The sequence below is a fragment of the Phocoena phocoena genome, chromosome 15 (genome assembly GCF_963924675.1).
Source record: "Phocoena phocoena chromosome 15, mPhoPho1.1, whole genome shotgun sequence".
Lineage (NCBI taxonomy): Eukaryota > Metazoa > Chordata > Mammalia > Artiodactyla > Phocoenidae > Phocoena > Phocoena phocoena.
Window position 1 is genome coordinate 36,724,943 of NC_089233.1, and position 27,490 is coordinate 36,752,432.

The 27,490-nt window shown below is 56.7% G+C and overlaps 2 protein-coding genes across 2 annotated transcripts; one reads left to right on the forward strand and one right to left on the reverse strand.

The window, feature by feature from the left end:
- Positions 1 to 5,157: 5,157 nt before the first annotated feature.
- NPW (neuropeptide W) lies at positions 5,158 to 16,034 on the reverse strand. Its single transcript, XM_065893232.1, is given in 4 exon segments — positions 5,158 to 5,242; positions 5,477 to 5,984; positions 5,987 to 6,035; positions 15,837 to 16,034. Coding segments are annotated over 4 exon segments (840 nt in total).
- Positions 16,033 to 27,490, forward strand: ZNF598 (zinc finger protein 598, E3 ubiquitin ligase). Its single transcript, XM_065893233.1, has 12 exons — positions 16,033 to 16,257; positions 21,423 to 21,535; positions 22,221 to 22,350; positions 22,683 to 22,894; positions 22,974 to 23,191; positions 23,715 to 23,832; positions 24,437 to 24,642; positions 24,848 to 24,932; positions 25,040 to 25,815; positions 26,638 to 26,788; positions 26,904 to 27,048; positions 27,137 to 27,490. Exons 1-12 carry the CDS (start codon positions 16,033 to 16,035, stop codon positions 27,488 to 27,490), a joined length of 2,733 nt encoding a protein of 910 aa, XP_065749305.1.

A 27,490-nucleotide genomic window follows, 5' to 3' on the forward strand; every position in this document is an offset into this window, starting at 1 on the left:
GCTCCCGTCGCCTCCGGCTCCGGCTCGGGCTCTGGCTGAGGCACCGCCCCCGCGCCCGCCCCTTCCCCGCCCCCTCCGCCCTGCCGCCCCCGCCCCGGGTCCAAGCCACCCTGGTCATTTCCCTTGCCTCCGCGCTCCGCCAGCCCAGGGAGGCCCCGGGGGAGGCGTCAGGGGACCCCAGAATCACCAGGACCCCTCTGTCTCGCCCCCATTCTGGGCAGCATTCTTGGCGCCAGCGCCTTTGCCTCCTATGCCAGTAACATTTATTGAGCACCTACTGTATGAGCAGCAGGGGTATCAAGGCAGGCCCCTGGGGCGGGAAGGGGGTGGAGAAAGGATCCTTAGACTGAGGAACCCCCATACAGGGGCCCGAGGGTAAGAACAATGGCCATGGCTCTGCCCACCCTCCTCGGGAACCCCCCTACCCCTCCCCCCTCTCCCCTCCCATGCACCGTTCCTGTATCAGAATCCCTCCTGCAACCCAGAGCTTCCCTGACCCAGCACAGAGTCCCAGGATGGTCCAGGAGGCAAAAAGAGGGGTTTGAAACTGACAAGGCAGCAGCCCCTTCCTATATCCTGTAGGCCAGTGACTGAGTGACTTCCTGGCCCTGCCCAGGAGTGATTGTGCCTATCTGTGCTACGTTGGACCATTAAGCATTCCCCACCACCATCCCCTCCCTTTGCCAGGACCCCTCACTCCTGTCCCTGCCCATCCCAGGCCTGGTGGGTGACTGCAAAGGGTGAGGGAATGACATGCACTTGTCTGGCTGGAAGGAAGGGGTCTTTGCTACCCTCCTCCTGACCTAGGATGAAATGTGCTGACGGCTTGGGCCTCTGAGCACTAGCCAGTCAGCATTCACGGGAGCTGCTCCCTTGAGCAGGCCCCTCCTGCACCCCAGCTCTTCCTCCCCTCCCCTCCCTCCACCTCCACCAGCGTGAATGCCCCCTTCTCCCAACCGATGGACAGTCATTTATTCTTTGTGTACCTCTCTGAGTACATTTTACCTGGAACAAACCTAGGGGTCTCAGGCCATTTTACAGATCAGGAAACAGGTCTGGAGAGGGAAGAGACCCATGCAAGGTTCCCCAGTTCCCCTTGGGCCCAGGGTGGTGAGATCCCAAGTCCACCCTCTTCAGCTTTCTCAGTCACACATACAGGAAGACAGCTGAGCTGCAGGCTCACCCTCAACCTGCCCCTCCCCAGCCCTGCTCAGCAGCCTGCACATACCTGGCCCCCAGGGGTCAGGCACAGCCAGCCCAGACAGTTCCCCAAGAGGGGAAAAGCAGGCTGTGCTCAGGCCCAGTCCTTGCTGCTTCTTCTTCCCTTGCCAGTGCCTGCAGCCTGGGCTCATAGCCCCGGCCCAAGGACAGGGCCTGCCTCTAGGCAGCCTCCTGGGCCACAGCCCCTTGGGTGTCCACACCCCAGCTGCTGTCCCTAAAAGCCACTTAGGCTGAAGCGGCAAGGCTGCTCCCCCATCCCCTGGATGATGCTGCCATAGGCTGCTGCCTGGCTAGCCACCTCCATCTGTCTGTCTGTCTCTCCAGAGGCTGCCTGTCTGGCCTGTGACTGGCCTCCCTGAACTCAACCTGGTACTGCTGTCCCCGGAGGCAGTGAGGGTGGGTATGGACAGTGGGGTCCACCATATGCCACCCCAGGTGGGGTTTAGGGGTCACCCTATAGCAACCAGGACCACCCAGGACCTGCCATGCTATAGCTTTGAGGCCATACCAGAGACGAGGGAGGTGGCTGGAGGGGAGACCCCCAGACCAAGGGGAAGGGAAGGTAGGGACCCCTGATCCCTTGGGTCATGAGGCTTGGAGACCTCTTCCCCTTCTGTAGAACAGACACTCCCAGATCAGCCTTCTGCAGCCCAGGACTCAGCCTGTGAGTGAAGATGGATGGGAACAGGACACCACTGGAGGGTGGGGTAACCAAGGGATGTGGTCACAGCCAGGGGCCAGGAACACTGCGCCCCAGAATAACAAAGGAGGCCCCAAAGCAAAAGAGAGGCCAAGGAGGTACCAGGAAAGGTTAGCAGAGTAACAAAGCCAACATCAGAGTAACAAAGGGGACAGGTAGCAAAGGAAGTGGATAAAAGCAACAGAATAAAGGCAGCAGGGAACCACTCCGAAGGGAGAGCAGGAGTGAGTGAGAGGGAACAGGGTGAGTACGGAGCGTCTGGGGTGACAGAGGTGAAGAAAGGTGACCCAGCAGCTCTCTGGCCAAACTCTCCCAGGCCTCTTCCTTCAGCAGCACTGTGCGGAGGTGCGAGAAGAGAGAGGCCAGGCAGCAAAGGGAAGGGAGAAGCCTGGGCAGCGGCCCGGAAGTGTGCACTGAAAGGTGTTTGGGCTGGAAGCTGTTTGGGTCGCTGGGGATGGGCTGGGGGAGGTGAGCACGAGGCCAGCAGCAGGCGGGAAGGCAGGCAGGTTGCAGGTGAGCAGAGGTCTGGGTGACCCCCACCCCCTCACGCTCCTGTGGTCACCCCACTCCTGCCATCCTGGTCCGCTGGGATGCGACAGAGGGAGAGGAAGTATGTCAGATCTTCCAGTCCTTCTCTCCCCTAGGTCCACCTGGTGTAGGATTGTCCTGTGCTCCTGTTTGGGGGGAGGGGGTTTCCTCTGACCTTTGAACCTACCTCCCTGCGGAGATGGGGCAGAGCCTGGGTCTGGGCAGAGACTCTTTTGGTGTGACCATGAGCAGAGGCCTTGTCACCCGAAGAAGGGCCGGAGCCCCCTCCCTAATAGGCATTAAGGGCCTCGCGCAACGACCAGGCGTTGCTTACGACCCTTTCCTTTAGACTTCGCCAGGCCTCTCTTCAGAGCCCCATATTGGAGCAGGCGGGACCAGCACAACGGCAAGAGAGATGAGAACAAGAGACCCAGAGATGAGAGGGAGAGAGAATTGGAGAGGCTTCGAGGATCGAAGAGTGCGGAAGTGCATAAGGCCCGTGGTCAAGGACTCCCAGGTGGACTGCCCCGCCCACCCTGGGATGGCCCCGCCTACTCCCTCCCATCGCCAGAGGAGCGGAGTGCGACTGTAGCCGGGAGAGCAGCCGCGCAGCGCCTTCTGCCGGCGATGAGTGGGATTACATCGTCCGGGGAGCTGCCCTAGGTTCCACCTCTCTGTCTCTGACTGGTCCAGCCCTGCCGAGTGGGGGATTGGAGTGACACCTGCGCCCTAGGGCTGCTTGCACTGCAGGAGCATAGGAGCGCCATGGGGGTGGTAGCAGAGAACCTGGGCCTCTGCTGAGCTCCTAACAGGCTCTGCTTTCTCGTCTTGAATCTGGCACCAACCTCTCTGGACTGGGGTATCTTCAGGCACCATGAAATCTAGCCCCTCACCGAGTGTTCCAGCACTTGTGACCAAACATTTGCAGGCCACTTGGTGCCAGGCCCTGGCGAGCACTGGGGAAACATCACTGAGACCCAGGGAAACAGATTTGTGTACCTTGGCAAGGGGAAACCCAGGGCTGGGGCAGCCTCCAGGAGGGGCATTTATCATTTAACCTGGCCTGGGGCCCTGGAGTCCTCAGGCAGGGTGAACCACAGGGCTGTTCTGGAATCTGCCTAGAGTTCCTGCAGGCTGTGTGGGGAAGGGGAGGGAGGAATGAGACTGTGGAACAGGGCCCGGCCTCAGAGCATGGATTTCATTGCATGGGTGGTGGGAGCCCTTGAGGTGTTGTGGACTGGGGGTGACAAGGTCAGGACACCCATGTTTTGAAAGTCCAAGTTCAGTGAGGAGCAGGGGCGAGAGCACTGGTGGAGTTGGGGGAGAGGAGGTTGACCTCAGTGGTCTGTGACTTCCCCCAGCGCAGATCCTAGAAGAAAAAAATACTGAGTGGAATCGGAGTAAATAAATTCTGGAGTCCGTAAGAATTGGAAGGGTTGGAGTGAAACAGAGTACCCATATTAGCAGACCATGTGGAAGAAAGATGCACCCAGGAGATGAGAGGAAATTGCCAGTGAGAAGAGGCCTCCAGAGGGTGCTTCCAGAGGCCAAGGAGGTTAGTGTGGGAGCTGGCTCCATGTAGGCACCCCAAAACCAAGAGCTAGACAGACATGAGGCCACCCCTCCCCTGTCCTTGCTGGGTGCCCCAAGGGCAGCCTTGCCACATGGCCAAGGGAGGACTAGAAGGGCAGACAGCATCAGGGCACAGTGACCAGGCACTTCAAGGCCCAGGACAGTTGTGGGAGTCTGAGACCACACTGAAGAGGGTTGAAGGGGGAGCAGAAGGGTGGAGTGAGGGGGGCACTGGAAGGGGACCCAGGTGGAGGGAGGTCCTTGCTATTCAAAATGGCAGAGCACATTTATATGGGGGGACTGGAGACAATAACTGGAAATGCAGAAGAGGATAAGAAGTGGAGGGGTTCCTGAGGAGGAAAGGGGGTCTCAGGTGGAGGGACCCTTCCTCCCTAGGGAGAGATCACGGCCATAGCGATGAAGAAGGGGGCCAGGTGTTTCCCACTTTGTCTCTGGAAGCCCTTGGCTGAGGGGAGGGAGGGGTTCCAAGGAGATCCGGGTTTGAAATGAATTCTGGGAGATGGGGAAAAGACTGGATGGGCTGCCAGGTCTTAAGGTCCCACCCCCTTGGGGAAGACATTCTCCCCATGCTGGCCAGGGGGCATAGTGAGGGGACCTCCTGTGGGCCTCCTAGGAGGCTGGAGTAGGGGCTCCAGCTCAACGCGGAGGGTGTGAGCTACTGCTCTCCTCCTCCTGCACACCTTGGTAAGTGGCAGCAGGACCCAGGGTCTGACTGCCCTCCCCCACCGTGGGATACCCCTCCCCTCCTGGGGGACCCTGGGACCTGGTCTAATGACCTCACACCCTAACAGGAGGGGCAGCACTGGCAGAGAAGGGAGAATGGGACCCAGCCCCCAGCAGAGTCTGCCTCCGTCCCCCTTTCTGCCCCGCAAGGACACACAGATCTCGGCTGTTGGGGGGAGCTTGCCCGGGCCAGCTGGAGGGCTCCTGACATTTGCCAGGGCGTGGGCGCGGCTGTTTGCGCCCCGAAGCTAGATGCAAAGTACACATCGCGGAGGAAAAGGGTCAAACACCGGGGCGCGGCAACTAGGCAGGTTTTATTGACCAGATGGCCGGCCTGCTGGCAGAAGACATTCCGCCTGCGTCAGGCGTGGGGGCGCGGGCAGGGGCTGCGATCAAGACGGCTCTGGGGAGAGGCGGGGGCTGGCGAAGGCGGTTCCCTGCGCAGACCATGACTGAGCAGGAGACACTCCGAAGGCTCTGGAAAGAACAGAGAGGACCGTGGGAAGAGGGTTGTGCGACCTCCACTACCGCTCCCCCGACTCCCCAGGCTGGAAGAGTAGGGACTGCCCCAGGAAAGCCTTCCTCTACTGGGAGTCGGGGATGGAAAGGTTGTAGGGTGCCCTGTGGGCAGGCAGACGTGCGCTCCGGTCTCAGATCTCCCGAGACACCCTCGTCCACTGCTGTCCCCGTCCCCTTCCTCTCCCCGCGTACCTGGCCCGCTCTTCAGAGGTCCAGGAGTAGGATCCCAGCCGCATTTCCGGTTGGGGCGCGGACTTCGGGGCGCGCAGGCTGCGAGGCGCACTCACCGGGAGCCCTGCGCGGGAGCTTCTGCGTCGCACCTCCCACAGTTTCTGAACTCCGGAGGGAAGCAACAGAGCATCGCGGGCGGCGGGCCCCCCAGAGACGGTGCTTCCGGCAGATGGCCCCTGGGGGGACACGCCCAGGCCGAAGCCGTCCCAGGCAAGGGGCCCGGCAGCCGGGCGCAGTGCGCGGCGCCACACGTAGGGCGAGCGGCGCAGCCCCATTAGCAGGCCCGCGGCGCGGCCCACCGTGTGGTAACGGGGACTCGACACGTGCTTGTACCAGGCGGCGGCGGGCAGCGGCAGCAGCAACAGCAGCAACAGCAATGCGATCAGCCAGAGGCTCGCAGTGGGCCCCCGCCCGGGGCTCCGCACCCCCGTGCCCCGCGCCAGGGTGCTCACGTTGACCGCCGCCCGGAGGGCGGACCAGAAACTGGCTCAGTCGTGTCTGGGCGCGCAGTGTCAGGAAGCTGGAGTGCGGGAGGCTACAGGCTAGGAGTTGGTGCGGGTGGGTCCAGCTATAACTGCTCGGTGGCCCCGCCCCTGCTCGCCCCCGCGGTACCTGAGGGGCTCCCCAAGGGTAGGGGGAGGGATGAAGTGAGAGGAGGAGCCCAGGCTGCGAGGCGGGGACGTGTGTTACTGAAGCACCCTCGCTGAGTGGGCCTCTATGTAGAATTCATCTTGACGCTCTGCTTGGGGCTCCCCTGCTCCCCTCTCTTAGCCCCCCTCTGCCTCTTCCCCCTAAAGAGAGGAACTTCCAGGCATAGGGATGGGGGGACAGGATGTTCCCTAAGCCAGAGCTCTTGCAGGTGGGGCACAAGCAGAGCAAAGACAGGGAGGCCGGCAGAGCCCTACTGGGGTAAAGCAGGAGAGCTGATTGATTGGTGGGGGCCCTCTGCACCACTCAAGACACCTCTGTGTATGTTCCCCCTGGAGGGTTGTTCCCTGTCCTCGCCTAACACAGCTATCAAACCTGTTCCCACACCCATTCCTCTCCTCCCTAACCCCTAGCTTCTCCCCAACAACCCACTTCCCAGCTGCAGCTGGATGGATGCTTGCAACTGCAAGTTTGGCCGCATCAAACCCTCTCTGAAACAGTGGTTAGGTTAGGCTCCCAGAATAAAGAGTCAGCCCCTCATACTGCCTGGGAAGGATAAGCTCTGCAGTCTTCCAGCCTCCTCTTTGGTTATGATCCCCCCCCAAAACCACTTTCTCTGGCCAGGGCAGTCTCAATTCACTTGCCATACCCAACAACCCATGAGTTTGCCCACCTCTGTGCTTCTGTGCCTGGGACATCCCATCCTTTTCAATCTGGCAAACTCCTACTCATCCTTCAGGATCCTGCTTAGATAGCCCTTCTCTGAATAGTCTCCCAGAGTATCCCTCTGTGCCTGCCTGGGCTTAATAGCCCCCTTCCAGAGGACAGGGCCTGACCCATTCTTGCCTGAGTCCTAAACCAGGGAGGATGCAGCCCTCAGAATAATCACACCTCACCCCACCCCCCAGCAACCGCACCACTCACGGGGCACCTTCTAGATCCCAGACACCAAGGATCCTGAAATATCTTATTTTGATCTCCAAACAATGCCACAACGTGGGACAATTATTTATTCCATCTACCAATGAAGAAACTAAGGCATGGGGAAAATTGACTTGTTCCAGGTCACCTGTTGGGTAAGCACTAGGGGGAGTGGGGCCCAACATAGACCCCCAGCCTGAGAGTTCCAGTTTGGGGACCCCAGCTGCAGTGCTCAATGGAAACCTCCCATCCCCCTCCGCCTGTCTCTTCAGCAAAAAGGAGGGGTGATCCCGGGGGCATGGGGGAACACAGTCTGAGTCTGTCCTTCCTCTCAGACCTGCATGTTGGAAGAGGAACAGAGGGGCTGAGGGGTGCCGAGGACGGTGCCTGCTTCTGAGGCACGAGGGGCAGAGAGATTCTGGTAATCCCCTGGGGAGCTCTAGAAGCAGCAGCAGCAGCAGCTCTCCCCACAAAGGCCCTGCAGAGCTGCTGAGAAATGTGTCCTGGAGCCCAGTGACCCAGGCTTGATGGTGGTAGGTGTGGGGGGAGGGGTAAGTGCCTCAACCTCTTCTGCCTCAGTTTCCTCATTTGTAAACTGGGGATAATCTCAGTCAGCTTGCTGTGAGTATTAAAAATACAGGCTGGGACTTCCCTAGTGGTGCAGTGATTAAGAATCTGCCTGACAATGCAGGGGACACAGGTTCGATCTCTGGTCCGGGAAGATCCCACATGCCTCAGAGCAACTGAGCCCGTGCCCCACAACTACTGAGCCTGTGCTCTACAGCCTGTGAGTCACAACTACTGAGCCCATGAGCCACAACTACTGAAGCCTGGGCACCTAGAGCCCATGCTCTGCAATGAGAGAAACCACCGCAATGAGAAGCCCGCGCGCCACAACCCCCCACTTGCCAACTAGAGAAAGCCTGCACTCAGCAACAAAGATCCAATGCAGCCAAAAATAAAAATATAATAAAATAATTTTTTAAAAAAAAGAAAAGAAATCCAGGCTGGGGGACTTCCCTGGTGGTCCAGTGGGTAAGACTCCACGCTCCCAATGCAGGGAGCCTAGGTTCAGTCCCTGATCAGGGAACTAGATCCCATGTGCATGCCACAACTAAGAAGTCGCATGTGAAACTAAGACCTGGCGCAGCCTAAATAAATAAATAAATATTAAAAAAAAAAATCCAGGCTGGGCCTTGACATCTTGACACTGTGCCTGGCACACAGTAGGCACTCTATAAATGGCGTGGCTATCATCTAATTGCTGTTGCTGCTCTAGCGGCTTTCTAGTCCCCTAAATTGTCAGAGAAATCCCTTTGATGGAGGGGTGACAGCGCTGGGACCAGGCAGGGAGGGGGTACAGAGGAAGCCACCTGCACACCTGGAAGGGCCTGGAGGACCGAAGGGACCAGTGGGCCGAGTGGAAAGCTGCCCCCTCCCACCTCTGCCCCACTCTTCTGGGGCGCCTCCACCTTGAGAGCTGCCTGGAGTGCTTGGTGGACAGGCAGTATGGCACAAGCGGGCTGCCAGGGTCCCCTGGCGCTGCTGCCCCCTCCCTAATAAGGGGATGCAGAGGACTGCAGCCTGGGCAGACAGGGAGCTTCTGCAGGGAGAACGTCATCGATGTGAAATCTGATCAATCATGGCCTATGCTGTAATGGACGTTTCTGCGCAGTTGGAAAATTTAAGAGAACTACAATTAGCAGCATGGTAAATCTGAAAACGCAACGTTGAGCAAAGAAAAAAATGCTCTGCACAATGATACGTTTGGTGTCTGAAGTTTAAATACCGGCAATCCCTCCCGCTTGTTTATGACTGCGAACCAGAGGGAGTGAAAATGTCAGGGTGCAGGTGAAGGATGAAGGCCACATTAGGACAGAGCAGGGCGGCTGCCTGTCAGCTGGAGGTGTGTGGAAGGCAGGCAGGGAGGGAGCCCAGGGCTGGGTAAGGGAGAAAAGCACAGAACAACTTGATGGTCCCTGGTGGCTCCTAGTTTGGGGTGCTCAGGAAGAGGGGCTCTGTGCTTTACCTAGCCCTGACCCCAGGGGCCCAGGGACAAATGTCTCTGCCAGCCCTCCCCCACCCAGGACTCTGGAGCCAAAGTCTATTGCCAGAGGAGGTAGTGGCCCTAATGGTCCATGAGAGCTGTCTTGTCTTTCTGGGGCTCACCACTCCTTTCATCCACACACAGCCCCTTCCAGAAGCTGACTGATCATGGCTTCTGACTATATGCACACCACCTCCCCTGACACTGGACCAAGCCCTCCAGAGACTGGGACCATGTCTGCCTCATACTCACGGCCCCCATCCCAGGCACAGAGCCTGGCTGCCAACAGGAACCCCATCCTAATGACATAGTAAATGAGGAAATCTCTCCATTTTGTCATTTTAAAAATTATTATGTTTTATAATATCAAGGTCATATACGTTATAAGTCAAATGCTAGTATAAGGGACAAAATAAAGCTGTCTCTGTTCCACCCTTTCACATCCCCATCCTGCCCTCCAGGGGCAACTACTTCCAACTCTTTCAGCTATTTTTCCTAGTATTTGCCTCCATATTTTGAAATCATAAACTTAACTGCTACTCTAAAAATGGGTGGTCTTTTTAAGGAGGTATAAAATACTTTGAGTAAAGTGTGCACATCTTAACAATTGCATTTGTTACATATGCCTACACTTGTGTGCCCACAGCCCAGATCAAGGTAGAAAAGATTTCAGCTCCCTAGGGGGCTCCTTTACGCCACTTCCTAGCCAGAAGCCCCAGAATAACTCATCTATCACCTTGGATCGGAATTTTCTCAACCTCAGCATGGTTGGCATTTGTAAGGCTGTTCTGGCATGGTAGGATGTTGAGCAGCATCCCTGGCCTTTACTCATTTGTGTAGGCAGCAAAATAGCCCCTCCCCAAAGACATCTATGCCCTGATCCCTGGAACCTGTGAATATTTACTTTACATGGTAAAGGGGAATTAAAGTTGCAGATAAAATTGAGGATGCTAATCCACTGAATTTAATATAAGCAAAGCACCCTGAATTATCCAGGTGAGCCCAATGTAATCTCAAGGGTTCTTTAGTGTGGAGGAGGGAGGAAGAGTCAGAGAAGGAGTGGTGACAATGGAAACAGAGGGTGAAGTGATGTGCTTTGCAGAAGGAGGAAGGGCCACGAGCCATGGGATGCAGGCTCCCCCTAGAAGCTGGAAAAGCCAAGGAAATGGATTCTCCTCTAGAGCCTCCAGGAGGAATGCAGCCCACCTGCACCTTGATTTTATCCCAGTGAGACCCATTTTGAATTCCTGAATTCCAGAACTGTAATATAATGAATTTGGGTTGTTTTAAGCCAGTGTTTGTGGTAATTTTTTTACAGCAACAATAGGAAACTAATGCATCAGTAGATGTCAGTAACAATCCCACCCCACTGTGACAACCAAAAATGTCTCCAGACATTTCCACGTCTCCTTGAGGCCAAAATCACTTCCAATTGAGAAACACTAACTGAGATTATAAACTGCTGCTTTTAAATTTACCTTTTTTTTAGGCATCAAATGGCTTCCTCCTAATTTATTAAATTTATTTATTTATTTTTGGCTACGTTGTGTCTTCATTGCTGTGCGCGGGCTTTTCTGTAGTTGCAGAGAGCAGGGGCTACTCTTCATTGTGGTGTGCAGGCTTCTCATTGCGGTGGCTTCTCTTTGTTGTGGAGCACGGGCTCTAGGCGCGTGCGCTCAGTAGTTGTGGCTCACAGGCTGTAGAGCACAGCCTCAGTAGTTGTGGCACAGGGGCTCCGCAGCATGTGGTATCTTCCCGGATCAGGGCTCGAACCTGTGTCCCCTGCATTGGCAGGCGGATTCTTAACCACTGCGCCACCAGGGAAGTCCCATGGCTTCCTCCTAATTTAGATGAAGCTTTGGCTCTCTCCCACCCCAGTCACCTCACTTCTCATCTCTCCATCCTCCCAATATGATTTTATCATAATTTTTGGTTGACACTAGTCAGCATTTATATTATTCTGACCATGTAAATATTACTCTCTGCTGAGCCAAGTAGTGTACTATAATTACATTTTTTCTTGTTGATAGCTGTCTTATTATTTTTCTTTCCTTGTTTTTCTATATTCTTAGTTTGTTATTTCCCCCCAAATGCTCCAAGGAGCTCCAAGCTCCTTGCAATAAATTTTCCTGATTCTCAAGCACACAAGGAGATCACCCATCATCAGTTCCTTATTTACTCTGGAAATCTCCCTCTGGGAGCCCTTGGCCTCCTGCTCCAATCTGGACATCCACTCTCTAAGCCTCTGCACAGGCATCATTTGAATGGGGACATGGGAGCTAAATACTTTGTCCGTTTTATGTTGATGGCTTTATGCGTTGATGGAAAGTTATTCTAGGTGTATAATTTGTGGATGGAAATCATATTCCTTCAGAAATTGGAGAGAATTTCTAGCTTCCAGTGTCCCAGGATTGTAAGTCTGATTCTCAATCCATCATACAGGTTTTTCTCCCTCCTTACCACCTCCCTCCTGAAGCTCTCAGGCCCTTTGCTTTATCTGTAGTACTCTGGTATTCCATGATGATGTCCCTCACTGAGGGTCTTTTTTACTTGATTGGGTCCTTTAAACGTGGAGACTCATGTCCTTCAGCTCTGGCATATCTTGCCTTATTGGCTCTTTGATAATTTGCGCCTCTCCATTTTCTCTGTTCTCTCTGAAATTCCTATTAGTTAGATACTACACTGTCTGGATTCAGACTTCTATCTTCTTATTTTCTTTGTTTTCTATCTAGTTGTCTTGGTCTGCTTGCTGAGAGACTTCCTCAACTTTATCTTCCCACTTTGCTCTTGAACTTTTAGTTGTTGTTAGTTTTGTTTTGTTGGACGCGCCATGTGGCACGTGAGGTCTTAGTTCCCCGATGAGGGATCAAACCCATGCCCCCTGCATGGGGAGTGCAGGGTCTTAACCCCTGGACCACCAGAGAAGTCCCTGTTGTTATGGTTTTAATTTTTAATTTCTAAGGGCTCTTTCTTGTTCTCTGCTTTGTGGTTGTTATGGTTGTTCAAGGCATCCTAGTCTCATTTCATGGAAGGAATATCTTTCTTGTGAATACCATATATATATATGTGTATATATATATATAAATAATATATATGTATACAAATAATATATATACAAATTATATATATCCTTGGAGGGAGAAACATCTCGTGAATCTTTCTCCTTCTTTTTTTTTTTTTTTTTTGGCCGTAGGCGGGCCTCTCACTGTTGTGGCCTCTCCCCTTGCAGAGCACGAACCCGTGTCACCTGCATCGGCAGGCGGACTCTCAACCACTGCACCACCAGGGAAGCCCTCTTTCTCCTCCTTTTAATCTCCACTGCCACTATCCAAGTTCAGGTCTTTCCCTCCTTTTCTGGGATTGCTTCTGTGGCGCGCATATATATATATATATATATATATATATATATATATATATATATGTTTATGATCTGTCTAAAATTTCCTTCTGATCTCTGGGTCTGCTTGTTTTCATCCCTGTATCACACACTGCAGGCTTTCCTCATGAGTCTGGAGATCATTTGTTGCCTGTGCACAGTTGTGAGTGAGACCCTGCAACTGGTTGGCTGCTCCTTTTTTGGGGGGCATGGCTTGCTGAGTGTGGGCTTCACTGTAGGGCAGCTGGACAGCAGGACAGCTTTTCTTTCTTTTTTTTTTTTGACTTAAAACATTAGGTGTTTATTTTTCTCAAGTAACAAGTCTTGAAGATATTAAAACATTTTCCCTTCAGCGTTATCACATATCTTTTAAGGGATAATGAATGAGTAAACGATTTCTCACAATCATTGTATAACGTAGGTTTCTTCCATATATGCATTACTTAGAGGCTTTCTTACATTCTTCACAACCAGTTCTTTTCACTTAGCATTTAGTTGTATGTCTTAAAGATTGAGAGTTCACTGAAAGCTACTTTACATGGATATCATTAAAAGGGGGTTTACTGAGCATGACTTCTCTCATGACACCAAAGGGGTAAGGATTTACTGAAACCTTGCCTGCAGACATTGCATTTATAGGGTTTTTCTCCAGTATGTATTCTTTTGTGTGCAATGAGATTACATTTTACACTAAAGGATTTTCCACATTGATTACACTCATAGAGTTTCTCTTCCATGTGAGTTCTCATGTGTATTGTAAGGGACACATGCCTGCTAAAAGCTTTTCCATGCTCACTGCACTTAAAAGGTTTCTTGTCCCTGGCATGGATTTTCATATGCCTCCTATGAGATAAGAGACCACGGAATGTTTTCCCACATTCCTTACATGCCTGTTTCATTTTTATGTGAATTTTCTTGTGTAAAACGAGGAAAGATTTCACTCTGAAGGCTTTTCCACATCGATTACATGTAAAGGGTTTTTCTCCAGTGTGAATTCTCACATGTTCTTTAAGGCATGAACTATCCCTGAAGGTTTTCCCACAGTCATTGTACTTACAGGGTTTCTCTCCAGTATGAATTTTCTTGTGCTTGATAAAGTTGGAGCTCAGCCTAAAAGCTTTCCCACATTGATCACACTTGTAAGGTTTCTCTCCAGTATGTATCCGCAGGTGTATCTTAAGAGATGACTTACTACTTAGGGCTTTACCACAATGGCTGCATTCAATGGATTTCTCTCCAGTGTGGATTGCCTTATGTCTTTTAAAATATGGGAGGATACTGAAGGTTTTCCCACAATCACTGCACGTATAGGGTTTCTCTCCAGTATGTGTTATCTGGTTATGGTAAGCCTACAGCTTCTACTGAAGGTTTTGCTGCATTGATTACATTTGTAGGCTTTTTCTCTTGAATGAGTCCCTGAATGTTGTCTGAGAAGTGAGCTATCTTGGAAGGTTTTTCCACAGTCATGGCATTCATAGTGCTTCTCTCCAGTATGAATTCTCTTGTGATGTGTAAGGCAAGAGCTTGAGCTATAGGCTTTCCCACACTGATCACACTTAAATGGTTTTTCTCCAGTGTAGGTTCTCATGTACAACTTAATGGATGAATGGCTCTGTAATACTTTACCACAGTGATTACACTCAAAAGGTTTCTCTCTAATGTGAGTCTTTTCATCCTTCTTAAGGTGTGAGATTGAATTTAAGACTTTCCCCCAGTCACTGCATTCATAGGATATCTCTTCTGTATGTTGTCTCTTAAGCCCAGCTAAGTTAGAACTCCTGAGGAAGGCATTTTCATCTTTTTTACATTCATAAGATTTTTCCCGAGGAAGAATTCCCTCAGGTGGCTTAAGATGTGAAGAATCTCTAAGGACTTTTGCAGAGTCAAGGTATCGATGGAGTTTCTTGCTAGGGTAAATTTTACTGTGAGTAATGCTAGATTTCACACTCAAGCCTTCAACAATTTCACTGCATTGAATGGGATTGCCTCCAAGAGTTTGTTCCTTCTTGCCATTGAGTGTATATTTCTCCAAAATACCTTGTTTTTGCTGTGGTTGTTTGGCTTTAAGGAGAATCAGCTCATCTGAACAGGTATCTTGATGAATTCTTCTCTCTACTGTCTCCATTTCATCTTCCTGCTCCATCTGGGTGATGAGAGGAGGTTTGCTGAGTTGATGTCTCAGTGAAGCCAAGTTTCTATAGTTTTCCAGCATCACATCTCTGTCCCCTGCAGTGGAAGGGCATAGTCTTTTTTTAAAATTAATTAATTTATTTTTGTCTGCGTTGGGTCTTCGTTGCTGCGCACGGGCTTTCTCTAGCTGTGGTGAGCGGGGGCTACTCTTTGTTGCGGTGTGCGGGCTTCTCATTGTGGTGGCTTCTCTTGTTGCAGAGCACGGGCTCTAGGCGCACGGGCTTCAGTAGTTGTGGCACGCAGGCTCAGTAGTTGTGGCTCACGGGCTCTAGAGCGCAGGCTCAGTAGTTGTGGTGCATGGGCTTAGTTGCTCCGTGGCATGTGGGACTTCCCGGAACAGGGCTCGAACCTGTGTCCCCTGCATTGGCAGGCAAATTCTCAAACACTGAGCCACCAGGGAAGCCCAAGGGCATAGTCTTAACCACTGGTCAGCCAGGGAAGTCCTCCAGCCCATTTCTGATTCTAAAGTCCAAGCTCATCCGCTCACAACACACCGCCTCTTTTCTAGAAGGGTTCAGATCCGGAGTAGCCTCCTGTGATAGCAGAAGGGAGGTCCTGAGTGTGCCTGGCCCCCAAGGGTAGTGAGGAGGCCCCCCAACAGCTGCAGAGACCCAAAGCCCCAGGATTCACAACCGTCCAATCAGCAAACCTGCCCTGATGTTTCTCTGCGTCAAGCCTCCGGGCTCAGCTGGGTGGGCCCAGCCATGAAGAGGACAGGTTCTCTACCCGCCTTTCTATCGGGACTGGGGGAGACCGCTCCTAGTTCTGAGACTGATGTCACCACGTGTTGTCTTTTCTGATAGGGATTGTGTTTGTGTGTGCGCAAGCGTGTGTGTGTGCCCGATGACCACGCCCGTGTGTGTCCCAAATACAAAAGAAAGATCTGGGTTGGAAAGAGATTTTGGGCTCCTAATAGGGTTGCAATATTTAGCAAATAAAAATACAGGACTTCTAGTTAAATTTGAATTTCAGATGAACAACGAGTAACACTTTAGTATAAGTATGACCCATCAATATTTGGAGCATTAAACATTTTGCTCTGCGAGGACAGAGCTGGCCCAAGACTAAGGTCAGAGGAGAGGAGGGCCTGATGCCCGCAGCCCGGTGCCGGACCTGCAGCCGACCTACAACCGGCCCACTCCGCCTAGAGCGCCCGGTGCCGGTGGCGCCACTCTAGCCGGCGCCTCGCTGAGGCGGAAGTCGTGAGCGCACTTCCGCCAGGTGGGGCCGTTGCTGGGCGGGGCGGTGACGTCGCCCCGGAAGGGGCGGGCCCGCTGGGAGCCAGTCAGTCCGGCGCCGCGCCGCGCCGGCCGGGAGGGGGCCTGATCCCGGACCATGGCGGCGGCGGCGGCGGCGGCCCCGGAGGGGAGGCGCGCGGCCCTGGAGGCGGCGGTGGCGGCACCTGAGCGGGGCGGCGGGAGCTGCGTGCTGTGCTGCGGGGACCTGGAGGCCACGGCGCTGGGCCGCTGCGACCACCCGGTGTGCTACCGCTGCTCCACCAAGATGCGGGTGCTGTGCGAGCAGCGCTACTGCGCCGTGTGCCGCGAGGAGCTGCGCCAGGTGAGCTGCGCTGGCAGGGCCGCGTGTCGGGGCAACTGGGCGGGAGCGGGGGCGCGGCCGGGCGGGGCGGCTGGTCACCCGGAGGCCGGAAGGGGACTTTGCCTTCCTGGTGTCCGGCTGCAGGCCTAGTGGCGCCGGCTTCCAAAAGAGAGGCCTGGAGGGGCCACCCGGGGCGGGGTCCCCATCGTGGGGCCGACTGTGGGGCGTGTGGGGGCGGGAGGCAGGAGGTGGCCGAGCCGATTTGAAGAGGCAGCGGTCCTTGTGGGGACAGAGTCTGGGGGCTTTCCTCCTGAGCCCCGGGAATTCCTGCCGGGCCACAGGAGGGGCATGATCAGAGCAGGAGCTCCTAGACCTGCTCGTCTTGGGAGATTATTCATCAGGGGTCTCCATTCCGGTGGAGGCAACAGGGAAAGTGGGCACCTTCAGTGGCAATCTGTCCTGGAAGCAGAGGGTCAATCTGGGCATTTCCAGCCTAGCTGTGTTTCTGGGCCTTTCTGGGTGACGCTGAGCAAACTCCTTCTGAGAATGGCATTTCTATCTATTAAGTGATGGTTGTACTCACCATCACCACCAGAGGGGAAGGCAGAACCACTGAGGTCTCCTCAGGGTGCTTGGTGGATGGGATAAAAGTGTTGCGAAGTTTTCCTCCTTCTTGCCGGTTCCACCTGGTGGCGGTGGCGTGGTGGTGGTGGGGGGCTCAGCTCCAGAGTGGAGGAGAGGGAGTTTCTGATTGTCCAGACTTGGAAGCCCTAGTGAGGTCAGAGGGCTCCACGGAGCTTTCTCCCACCCTCCCCGCAATGCCAGCTGCTGGCTGGGAGCACCTAGCTGGAGCTCCCTTGGTTTGCTGTGCTTTGAGATATGTTTGCTTCCAGAGTTGTGAAGTTCCCCTGGTTTGTTCATGGAAAGCTTGGGCTGGTGACATCTGCCAGGGAATCTGACTTTCTTTTTCCTAGAAGTGATGCGGAAACGACATCCTTTCTTCACTTTCTTTTTTAAAAGTAGACTTTTATGTTAAAGGAGCCAAGAAAATGCTGTAATCCCATGAGCACTCTGTGGGCACCTACTCTGTGCCCTATCTGAAAAAGACACTTGGAGATGCTGTCAGTCTGTAGTGGGGTGGACAGAGATGCACCCGGACCTGGGAGGGATCTGGGGTGCAGGAGCAGTTGGGGAAACCTTGGGTCTGTGACTTAGTCAGAAGGCACCTCCCAACTTCACCAGAGCCTGCCTTGCCTTCCAGTCTTGCATAACGTGATGTAACTCTTGAATGGCCAGGTTTCCCAGCACACCTGTAGCTTCCTTCCAGGCAGGCAGGCAGGCAGGCAGGCATGTGCAGCGGAGGCCCCAGCCCTGGGCACTGCAGGTCTCACTGAGGAAGTAAGCAGACACCTATATATGGGTGTTGTAGCTAGCATCTGGCCTCTCTCATACCTTGTGGGTCCCATACCCTTCAAGGACTCTGTGGCAAGGGGGTGTGGACATGAGCTTTCAGCTGGCTCCAGCTGGGGTGTGGTTTGGCATCAGGTGCCCTGGCCAAGTCTGGCCTTCCTCTCAGGCCTGCTCCTAGTTGCTAGGCAGCAGGAGGGTGTTCTGGGAAGTTTGGGAAGATGATGCTCCTCTCCATTCATCCTGTTTCCCTCTCACTCTTGAACTCTGAACGCCCCTGTATCCCTCTGTTCCCTTGCTGAGTCCTGCACTGTCCTCTGAATACGTCCTGTGTCCCATGCCTGCTCGGAAATCCCACAGCAGCCCCAAACCCCTGAACCCTGCCTCTCCTCTGTCTCTTTTATGGGACTAAGTCTTTGTAAAAAATTGGGAAGAAAGTGTGCCAAAATGCTTTTTGAGACAGGCCAGCTCCGTTTGCTGGTTAATTCCTACATCTTGACCTGGTGCCTCCTTGTGCCGGCCTGGGTGAGGAGCCAGATCAGTTAGATTGCCCGGCACTTGCTCAGGGTGGAGGCCGAGGCAGGCTCCCAGCTGATGGGTAGCAGCAGCGCTGGTCTTGAGGGCACACTAGCTGAGACTGTTGTCAAGTCCTGGGTTCCTGTCTTCCCTGGTTGTATCTTTCCCACAGGCCACTTTCTTCTAAAAGACAATTCTTGTCTTACTTTCCACCTTGCTCTGATCCCCGGTGATGTTGAAGAGGCTTGATGAGGCTGCTGTACAAAGTGGGATGTGTCTGAGCTAGCAGGGGCCCTGCAGGCCACCTGGTACAACCCCACTGCCCCATTTCATAGATGGGAATTGGGAGGGGAAGCTGAAGGCAGGTCAGGAGGCAGGACCTGCTGACTCAGGCCATGTACTTCTGTTGTCCCTGCCCCCTCTCCACCAACCTGGTCCTGGCCCGCCTCCTCTGAGAGGACCTGCTTGTCCACGTCTGGCTCCTTGGGTCCCTGTACTCTCCCCGTCCAGCCGCTCTCACACTGGTCATTGCTGACACCCATCCCCGTCCTCTCACGCACTCATTTTCCGTGAGTGCTCACTGCACGCTGGGAGTGGGGAGCAGCAAGGCCCCAGGCAGAAACCCCTGTGGTGGGGGAGTCTGAGGGGACTTTCGCTCCCATCTGCCTCTCCTCAGGACCTGATCTTCTTGGGGCCCACCCAGAGGCACCCTTGCCCCGTTAGTCATTTACTACCTGGCCCACCCAGGGGCTGCCCAGGACGGTCCCTCCTCAAGTATCTAGGCCTGGCCTGTACCTCTGTCCTTGGACCCATGATCCCCTCCCATCAGGGTGATCACCAGGGTGGGTGGGTCTTGGGCCACACTGGTTGGATCCCTAATGGGTTCCTGCCCATCCCTGGCCAGGCCACCATACCCTCATCCTCCTCCATCCATGCAGTTTTGTGTCTCACCTCACCCTCTGCTGAGGGCAGGGATACTGGCCATTCCAGGCTGCACTGCCATCCCATCGTCTGGTGCAGGCCCGGGGGGCCCAGTCCTGGTCCCAGCCTGTCTGTGAGGGGCAGTTAGCATTTCCCCATCCCACCCCCCAGCTCCAAACCTGCTCACCCTCATTCTCAAACGAACACTTTCCTTTCCCAAGCCTCTTCTGTGGTTCCAATCTCTTCCTGAGCCAACCCAGTGTCCCCCTTCTGGCCTGGCTCAGGTGTGCCCAACCTGGGCTGCCCTACCAGACTGCTCGGGAGGGACAGACACCCCACCCAAGCTGACTGTCACTCGGTCCACGGCAAGGGTGCTCACAGCCCAAGGAGAGATACCACCTGTGGTGGATCAGAGCAGACCTCTGAAAGGAGGGTGACAGGGTGAGGGTGGGGCGCGGGCCCTCCCGGCACAGGTTTCTCTGGGAGGGAAATTGTTCCTCTGCTGAGTCTGTTGAGCTTGGATGCTTGTTGGCAGTTTTGGGGCTCACCTCAAGGCTGGGGTTATGGGCACCGAGTCCCAGTGGTTAGTTCCTTGTGCTCTGTGCTCCTCCAGCAGCATCCTGAGTGGTTCATGACCCTGCACCTGCAGGCGCCTATCCCCAGGCAGGAACTGGGGTCTGTGCTGGAAAGGTACCCTTGGGAGTGGTTGGAAGGCAGGGCTGGATGTGGGCTTGCTCTAGGAGGGCAGATCCCATGAGAAGAGGCCAGTGGAAGGCTCGGGGACCTTCCCCATGTGCCTTCGGGACTACGGAGAAAACCGGGGCAGAGGGTGCGGAGGGTGACCCTTTGGAGGCAGAGCCAAGACCTCCCTGTGAAGATGGGTCACAGGGTGCAGCTGGGATGAGGTGCGCTCAGCCTGTGGCGGGGGCGGGGGTAGGCAGCCACATTCATCCTGCCCAGCTTTGCCAGACATGGTGACAAGGGGAAGAAAGGCCTGTTGGGGCGCTGCCCATCCCCCCCACCCTGCTCTGACCCTCCAGAATGGCTGTGGCTGGACCATGATGCTTCCATTGGGCTCCTGTGGGGGCGGGTGGGGGGCAGGCTTGGTTGTCAGCCTGCTCTCCACACCCCCAAGCATGTCCTCCCAAGTAGAGGCTGAGCTCCCCATCTCCTTCTCCAGAGCCCCCAGGGAATCAGTTTTAACCACCCTGCTGTTGGGGATGGTGTAACCACCCACTCTCCCCAGCCAGTCCTATGCTTTCCCAAGTTCATGGCCACCCTGGCCCCAGACATCCTCCCTGACTGGGCCTAAACCTAACAGGGGTGATCTTGATGTGGGCTTTACTAAGGAAAGGCTGTCCCCCCGGGTGTGCTGGTAAGGACTGAGCTGAGGCGAGTGGCCAGCTCCAGGCTGGGGGACAGTGGTGGATCGGAAAGGGGCGCAGAGAGGAGGAGATGGGCCAGTGTGGTCTTGATGCAAGGGGGAGGGGACAGAGAGAAAGGGGGACTGGAGGATGAGGGAGCCCTGGAGGGAGCAGTGCCCTTGTTGACTCAGAGGGTAGGCCTGAGCCTGTGCGGGGGCCCTGGGGGCCAGGCTGGGGGCATTGGGACAGGGGTCTGGTCATCGTCCAGTGCCAGGGTCTGTGGAGAGGCAGAGCAGGCTGCTGGGCCAGGCTCAGCAGGCTTTACCTGAGAGTGCTGGAGACCCCTGAGAAGTGGCCAGGCTGCAGAGGTGTCCACAACCAGCACACTAGCTCCTCTGTTTGGCACCCCCAGACAGCCCAGTTAACAGGCAGGAAGCTGGCCAAGAACGGGCGGGGGCCATGACCGAGTCCTGTGGGGGAGCCCTTCTCCCCCTTTGCCATCATGGAAGCATCATGGGTGCATGGAGGGTAGCCAGGCCTTGACGCATGCAATCTGGCCTGGGAGCATTCACTGTTTCCTTAGCTGCTCCTTGGACTGTGTCTCTCCTTTCTCCTGGTGAAAGTCGTCCTGTGCCCAATACCCATGTGATTAAGCCCCGGTTTGCCTGGCTGTCTGATCCCTGTCTCTGCCCCTGGGGCGGCCTCTGTCTCTCTGGCAGGTGCCAGTTTTGTCTGTGGATGAGTGTGGAGCCGGCTGCCCCCTGGTGGCGAGGCCAGCCGCTGCGTCTCTGTCCTGGCAACCCTAGGTGGGTGGGCTGCGGGTGGGGAGAGGAGACAAGGCTGGCCCAGGCTGGCAGAGGGTGCTTCCTGCTGGGACCTGCCTCAAGCCTCCCAGGAGGGGCCCTGAGTGCCTCCCTTTCTCCTCAGCCTGACGCATCCATGGTCCGGCTCACCAGTCCCTTTTGCTTTTGGTTTCAGGTGGTCTTTGGGAAGAAGCTTCCTACCTTTGCCACAATCCCTATCCATCAGCTTCAGCATGAGAAGAAGTATGACATCTACTTTGCTGATGGAAAAGTGTTTGCCTTGTACAGGTGAGAGGGGAATTCTCGGCCTGGGTTTCTGAGGGTCTGTGGGATGCTTTGTGGTGGGGACGGACTGTCACCTTCTCTGCTCCTCACATCCCTCAGCAGGGAAGGGGCACTGGTGTGGTGCAGATGTCAGGGCTAGGTGGTTGGTTTCTATCATTGGTTTTCTCTACTGTAACGGGGGATGCTCACAGTCCCCCTCCTGGGTTGGTGGTAAAGAGGGGGCAGTGAGCGACAAGGGGTGAATTCAGGGAAGGCACATAGCCCTGCTTTCTGGGGCTCTTTGAGGTAGTCAGGAGCTCCTGCAAATCAAGCTCTTAGCCTATGGTGGAAAAACCTCATAAAGGGATACAGTTGTTTTGGGGGTGGTCCTCATCTTCCAGGTGAGGGGGCAGGCACCTGTGTGGGCTCAGTCATCATGTCCATCTGATGCAGGGGTCAGTCTCCTGGATCGTGGACCCAGCCCCACCCCGTGGCCTTGTTCAGCTCAGGCCCTGGGCCCAGCACCGTCTGGCTCAGTGGTCAGAGTGCTGAAATGCACGGTGGGGCAGGAGTGCCCATCCTCCTGGCTCCCGCTTCCAGGGCATCTGCAGGGGCGTTGGGTGAGGGGCCGTGGGGTGGTTCTAGTGCCCCTCTGGACAGTGATGCTGAGTGCCTTCGGGGGGACTGGTGGCTCTCGATGTCTCCCTAGGCAGCTGCTGCAGCACGAGTGTCCACGGTGTCCTGAGCTGCCACCTTTTGGCCTCTTTGGGGACCTGGAGCAGCATATGCGGAAGCAACATGAGCTATTCTGCTGCAAGCTGTGCCTCAAACACCTCAAGGTGAACCCTACCCCATGGCACCTGCCTGGGGATTGGGCATTCAGGGAGCACCTGGTGGAGGTGGGTGGAGGCCAGGCCCAGTAGAGGCTGGCACAGGGTGCTCAGCCAGACAGCTGTGAGTGGCTTGTTGCTGCCTCTGGCCCTGGACAGGCCAGATCCCCAGGGTTTCCCAGCATCCCCAGCTCTCCTGCCTCACAGAGCCTGCCAGGCTGCTGGTGTCTGGGGCTCTGGGGCAGAACTGATGCCACAGGGTCCCCTGCATTGTCAGGCCGTGGGAAGGGGCGGGAGGCCTGGGAGCCCCCACCCCATTCCCAGCCCCCCATTCCCTGCAGATCTTCACATATGAGCGCAAGTGGTACTCGCGCAAGGACCTGGCTCGGCACCGCATGCAGGGGGACCCTGACGACACGTCGCACCGTGGGCACCCGCTCTGCAAGTTCTGTGACGAGCGCTACCTGGACAATGACGAGCTGCTCAAGCACCTGCGTCGCGACCACTACTTCTGCCACTTCTGTGACTCAGACGGGGCTCAGGACTACTACAGGTGGGAGTGGGCGCACGGCAACCTTGGGACGCCCAAGCGGGCTGGGCGAGGGCCCCTGCTGACACCCAGTTTCCGGCAGCGACTACGCGTATCTGCGTGAGCACTTCCGAGAAAAGCACTTTCTGTGCGAGGAGGGTCGCTGCAGCACCGAGCAGTTCACCCACGCATTCCGTACGGAGATCGACCTCAAGGCCCACAAGATGGCCTGCCACAGCCGGAGCCGTGCCGAGGCCCGCCAGAACCGCCAGATCGACCTGCAGTTCAGCTACACGCCACGGCACTCGCGCCGGAACGAGGGTGAGCGGGGCCCGCCCTGCCGAGCGGGGGCCCCAAGGCAGGGCTCACATTGCAGAGCCCTGCTCTGGAGGCCTCAGACCCAGGTCCTGATCTGACCTCTCACGTGTGAGCGGGGACAAGGGACAAGCCTGTTGAGCCTGTGTCCCCCCAGCCCATTGAGGAGCCCCAAGCACCTGAGCACGTTGGGACAGGGAGCTCTTCACTGGCTCCTGAAGGTTCTCAGATCTGCTGTTCTGGGGTCCCTGGGACTCTTCCCCAGGTCAGGAGGATTACTGAGTGCCCACTGTGTGTAGGTCCCTCCTGGGACTGTGGGGCCAGCAGGCCCAGGCCCCTCTCCCAGCCCAGTTCTTGCTCTGACCTGGTGCCTAGGCTAGAGGCCCAGGACCACTGTGAACCCTGAGAGGTGTCTGCGCCCATCCCCCAGGTTCAGGTGCTATGGTGGGTGGGGAGGCCTCTGCTGTCTAAGCCAGAGCACTGGCCTCGGTCTGGCCTGGGCCCGTGACGGGCTGTGTGCTGGCCGCAGGGGTCGTTGGTGGCGAGGACTACGAGGAGTTGGACAGGTACAACCGCCAGGGCCGCACGGGCCGGGCCAGCGGTCGTGGAGCCCAGCAGAGCCGCCGAGGAAGCTGGAGGTACAAGAGGTGGGAGGATTTGCGTGTCGCCAGGACTTAACGTTCTCCTGGCACCACCCCTGAGGCGGTGGCAGCAGCCAACAGCTGGGCTGGGGATAGGCACTGCTGTCAGGGGACTTTGGCTTTCTGGCCTCTGGTGTCCTGGGCATGGCAGCAGGTCTGCTAGGTGTCCTCAGTGTCCTTCACTTTCCCCTAGTTTTAGCCAGAGACACCGGGACCCTGCAGATTGGGGTGGTAAGGGGGGTCCTGGGTCATTGGGGGTTCAGTGCAGTTGTGCCATGAAGCCCCAGCGTGGCAGGCATGCACTCAGGCTGGGCTGCCCCCGATGGCCGGGCTGGATTGAGGCATCTGTGGACCCCAAACGCTACCCCAGAGAACAGGGCCGGGTGTTGCCCAGGGAGCCGAAGCTTGAGGCTGGCAGGTGGATGGTTCAGCTCCCTCCACTGCGCCCTCTTCTGGACAGGGAGGCTGGGCTGGCACCGGTCCCGCTGGCTCCTGGCAGGCAGCCTCCTGGTGTCCAGGCTTCCCAGGGGCAAGGCCCCTCCCCAGCCCCTCATCCTGCACGTCACTGTAGTCCTGGGCCTTGCCCAGCCTGAAGTCATCCCCATCCCAGGGAAGAAGAAGACCGAGAAGTGGCAGCTGCCATCCGGGCCTCGGTGGCCGCGCAGCAGCAGCAGCAGCAGCAACAGCAGCAGGACACACGCAGGAGTGAGGACCAGGAGGAGGGCAGCAGGCCCAGGAAGGAGGAGGCAGGTGCGCGGGGTCCTGAGGAGCCCCGGGGCCCCCGGCGCCTGCCCCGGACTCAGGGCGAAGGCCCAGGTGAGTGGGCCTTCCCTGTAGGCAACTCTACTCTGGTGCAGGAGGTGGGAGGTGGGCTCCTGACCAGCGTGGCGGTGCCTGGATTCTCAGGGCCTCCACCCACAAGGCCAGTGAGAACCCGTGTGCTCTCCAGTCACCCCACAGGGTCTGATCCTGCCCTTCAGTGTTGGTCAGCCCTGACCTAGGGTTCTTTTGTGTCTTGTAGGCTCCAAGGAAGCCTCAATAAATGGTCCTGTGAGCCAAGAGGCCTTGCCAGCAACTGGCTCGGCTGCAGGAGCCACATTTCCAAGGTACATGTGTGCACGAACCGGGGCTCCTATGTAAGGTGGGTGGAGGGTGGCCGCCGGGCAGGCCAGGGCCTGGCAGGCCACTGACCCCTCTTCTCTTCTCGGCACAGTGCTCTCCCGCCCCCCACTTCGAAGCTCAAGGACGAAGACTTCCCCAGTCTCTGTGCCTCCACTTCCCCCTGCTCCCCAGCAGCTGCCCTGGGCCCCGTGGGGCTGGCGGTGGCCTACTCTGTCCCCGCCAGGGGCAGGAGCACCTTCCAGGAGGAGGACTTTCCTGCCCTGGTGTCCTCTGCCTCCAAGCCCAGCACTGCCCCCACCAGCCTCATCTCTGCCTGGAACAGCAGTGGTAGCAAGAAGGTGGCGCATCCCGCCCCAGGGGCCCAGTCTGCCAGCGGGGGAAGCCAGCCCCCCAGGAAGGCTGGGAAGGGGGGTAAGGGTGGTAAAAAGAGCGGACTGCCCCGCGCGGAGGAGGAGGAGGAGGAGGATGGCCGCTCCAGCCTCACCACCCAGGAGGTGTGGGGCGTGCCCACGACAGTCGCCGTTTCTTCCCTGCTGGCTGTGGCCTCCACCCAGACCTTCACCAAGGTTGGCAAGAAGAAGAAGGTGGGCTCCGAGAAGTCGGGTGCCTCATCTCCCCCGCCACTGCCCCCTGACAAAGATGGGCCCCCCGGAGCTGAGCAGGCCCCCGCGGCCCCCACTGGCAGAGCTGAGGGGTCAGCTGCTGTCATCGTCAACGGACACACAGAGGGGCTGGTCCCAGCTCGGAGCATCCCCAAGGAACCCCCTGGGCTCCCGAGGCCCCTGGGGCCCCTCCCCTGCCCCACACCCCAGGAAGACTTCCCAGCGCTCTGCGGCCCCTGCCCACCCAGGATGCCCCCGCCCCCAGGTATGTGTGCCTGGCTCAGGCCTGCTTTCGGGCATCTGGGAAGGGGCCAGGTTTTTGAGTCAGGCTGGAGCCCCTGGGCCCAAGAGGAGCATAGCCCGAGGTTGTGCAGGTGCAGGTGGGGAGAGATGAGCCTGTGTGGTGGTTTCCAGCTGCCTTGGAAACCTGATGGCCAAGTCTGGATGCAGGCTCCATGTCTGTGAGCGGCGTGACTTTGGTCTGTCACATAACTTCTCTGCATTCTTTTCCTCCCGGTAAATCGGGGCATTCCTAGCACCCCTTTTTTTAAATTAATTAATTTATTTTTGGCTGTGTTGGGTCTTCGTTTCTGCGCGCGGGCTTTCTCTGGTTGCGGCGAGCGGGGGCCACTCCTCACCGCGGTGTGCGGGCCTCTCACTGTCGCGGCCTCTCTTGTTGCGGAGCACAGGCCCCAGACGCGCAGGCTCAGTAGTTGTGGCTCACGGGCCTAGTTGCTCTGCGGCATGTGGGATCTTCCCAGACCAGGGCTCGAACCCGTGACCCCTGCACTGGCAGGCAGATTCTCAGCCACTGCACCACCAGGGAAGCCCCTAGCACTCTCTTGAGATGAAGGCAAAAACTTAAATTAGGCCAGCCACAAGGGAGCACAGCATGCATGCCGGCTCTTGGCATCATCAGGCCCTGGGCCTGCTTTGTGGGGGAGGTGCGGTTGTGGACAAAGCCTGACCCTGACCCTGACCCTGGTGAGATGGGCAGCTTATGGGAAGTGGGGGACCAAGGCTTGTCTGCCTGGCCAGCGAGGGTCACGTCCTGAGATCTTCCTGTGTGCCCCCCCATCCTCCACAGGCTTCAACACCGTGGTGCTCCTGAAGGGCGCTCCGCCTCCACCTCCACCGGGTCTGGTGCCCCCTGTCAGCAAGCCACCCCCTGGCTTCTCTGGCCTTCTGCCTAGCCCCCACCCGGCCTGTGTCCCCAGCACTACGACCACCACGAAAGCGTAAGTGTGGGTGGGCCACCTGGCCTCATGCCCTTGTGGGGAGAGTGCCCTCACCTTGGGCCACTCCAAAGGCTGAAGCCTCCACCTCTTCCCTATGTCCCGATTCCAAACCCAGGCCAACACCCGTGCCACGGGCCTACCTGATCCCCGAGAACTTCCGGGAAAGGAACCTGCAGCTCATCCAGTCCATCAAGGACTTCCTGCAGAGCGACGAGGCCTGCTTCAGCAAGTTCAAGAGCCACTCGGGGCAGTTCAGACAGGTCAGGCAGGCGGGGGTGTGGGGGCCAGCCCGGCCACCTGGGGCCCAGGCCTGGGCCAGGTGTGACTGGGTCTGGCTCTGGGTGGCAGGGCGTGATCTCCGCAGCCCAGTATTACAAAAGCTGCCGGGACCTGCTGGGGGAAAACTTCCAGAAGATCTTCAACGAGCTGCTGGTGCTCCTGCCCGACACGGCCAAGCAGCAGGAGCTGCTGTCTGCACACACAGGCTTTCGAGGCCGTGAGAGGCCTCCTGGCACCAAGGCCAAGAAGAGCAAGAAGAGTGCATGGCAGGCCAGCACCCAGCAGGCGGGCCTGGACTGCTGCGTGTGCCCCACCTGCCAGCAGGTGCTCGCACACGGTGATGTCAACAGCCACCAGGCGCTGCACGCTGCCCGGGACGACGACTTCCCCTCCCTGCAGGCCATCGCCAGGATCCTCACGTAG

Bases quoted from the DNA above. Each gene is read 5' to 3' on its own strand.
- ZNF598 (XM_065893233.1), top strand. From the start codon at position 16,033: ATGGCGGCGGCGGCGGCGGCGGCCCCGGAGGGGAGGCGCGCGGCCCTG. The intron at 21,536-22,220 runs GTGAGAGGGGAA...ATGTCTCCCTAG, and splicing joins AAAGTGTTTGCCTTGTACAG to GCAGCTGCTGCAGCACGAGT. The intron at 25,816-26,637 runs GTATGTGTGCCT...CATCCTCCACAG, and splicing joins CAGGATGCCCCCGCCCCCAG to GCTTCAACACCGTGGTGCTC.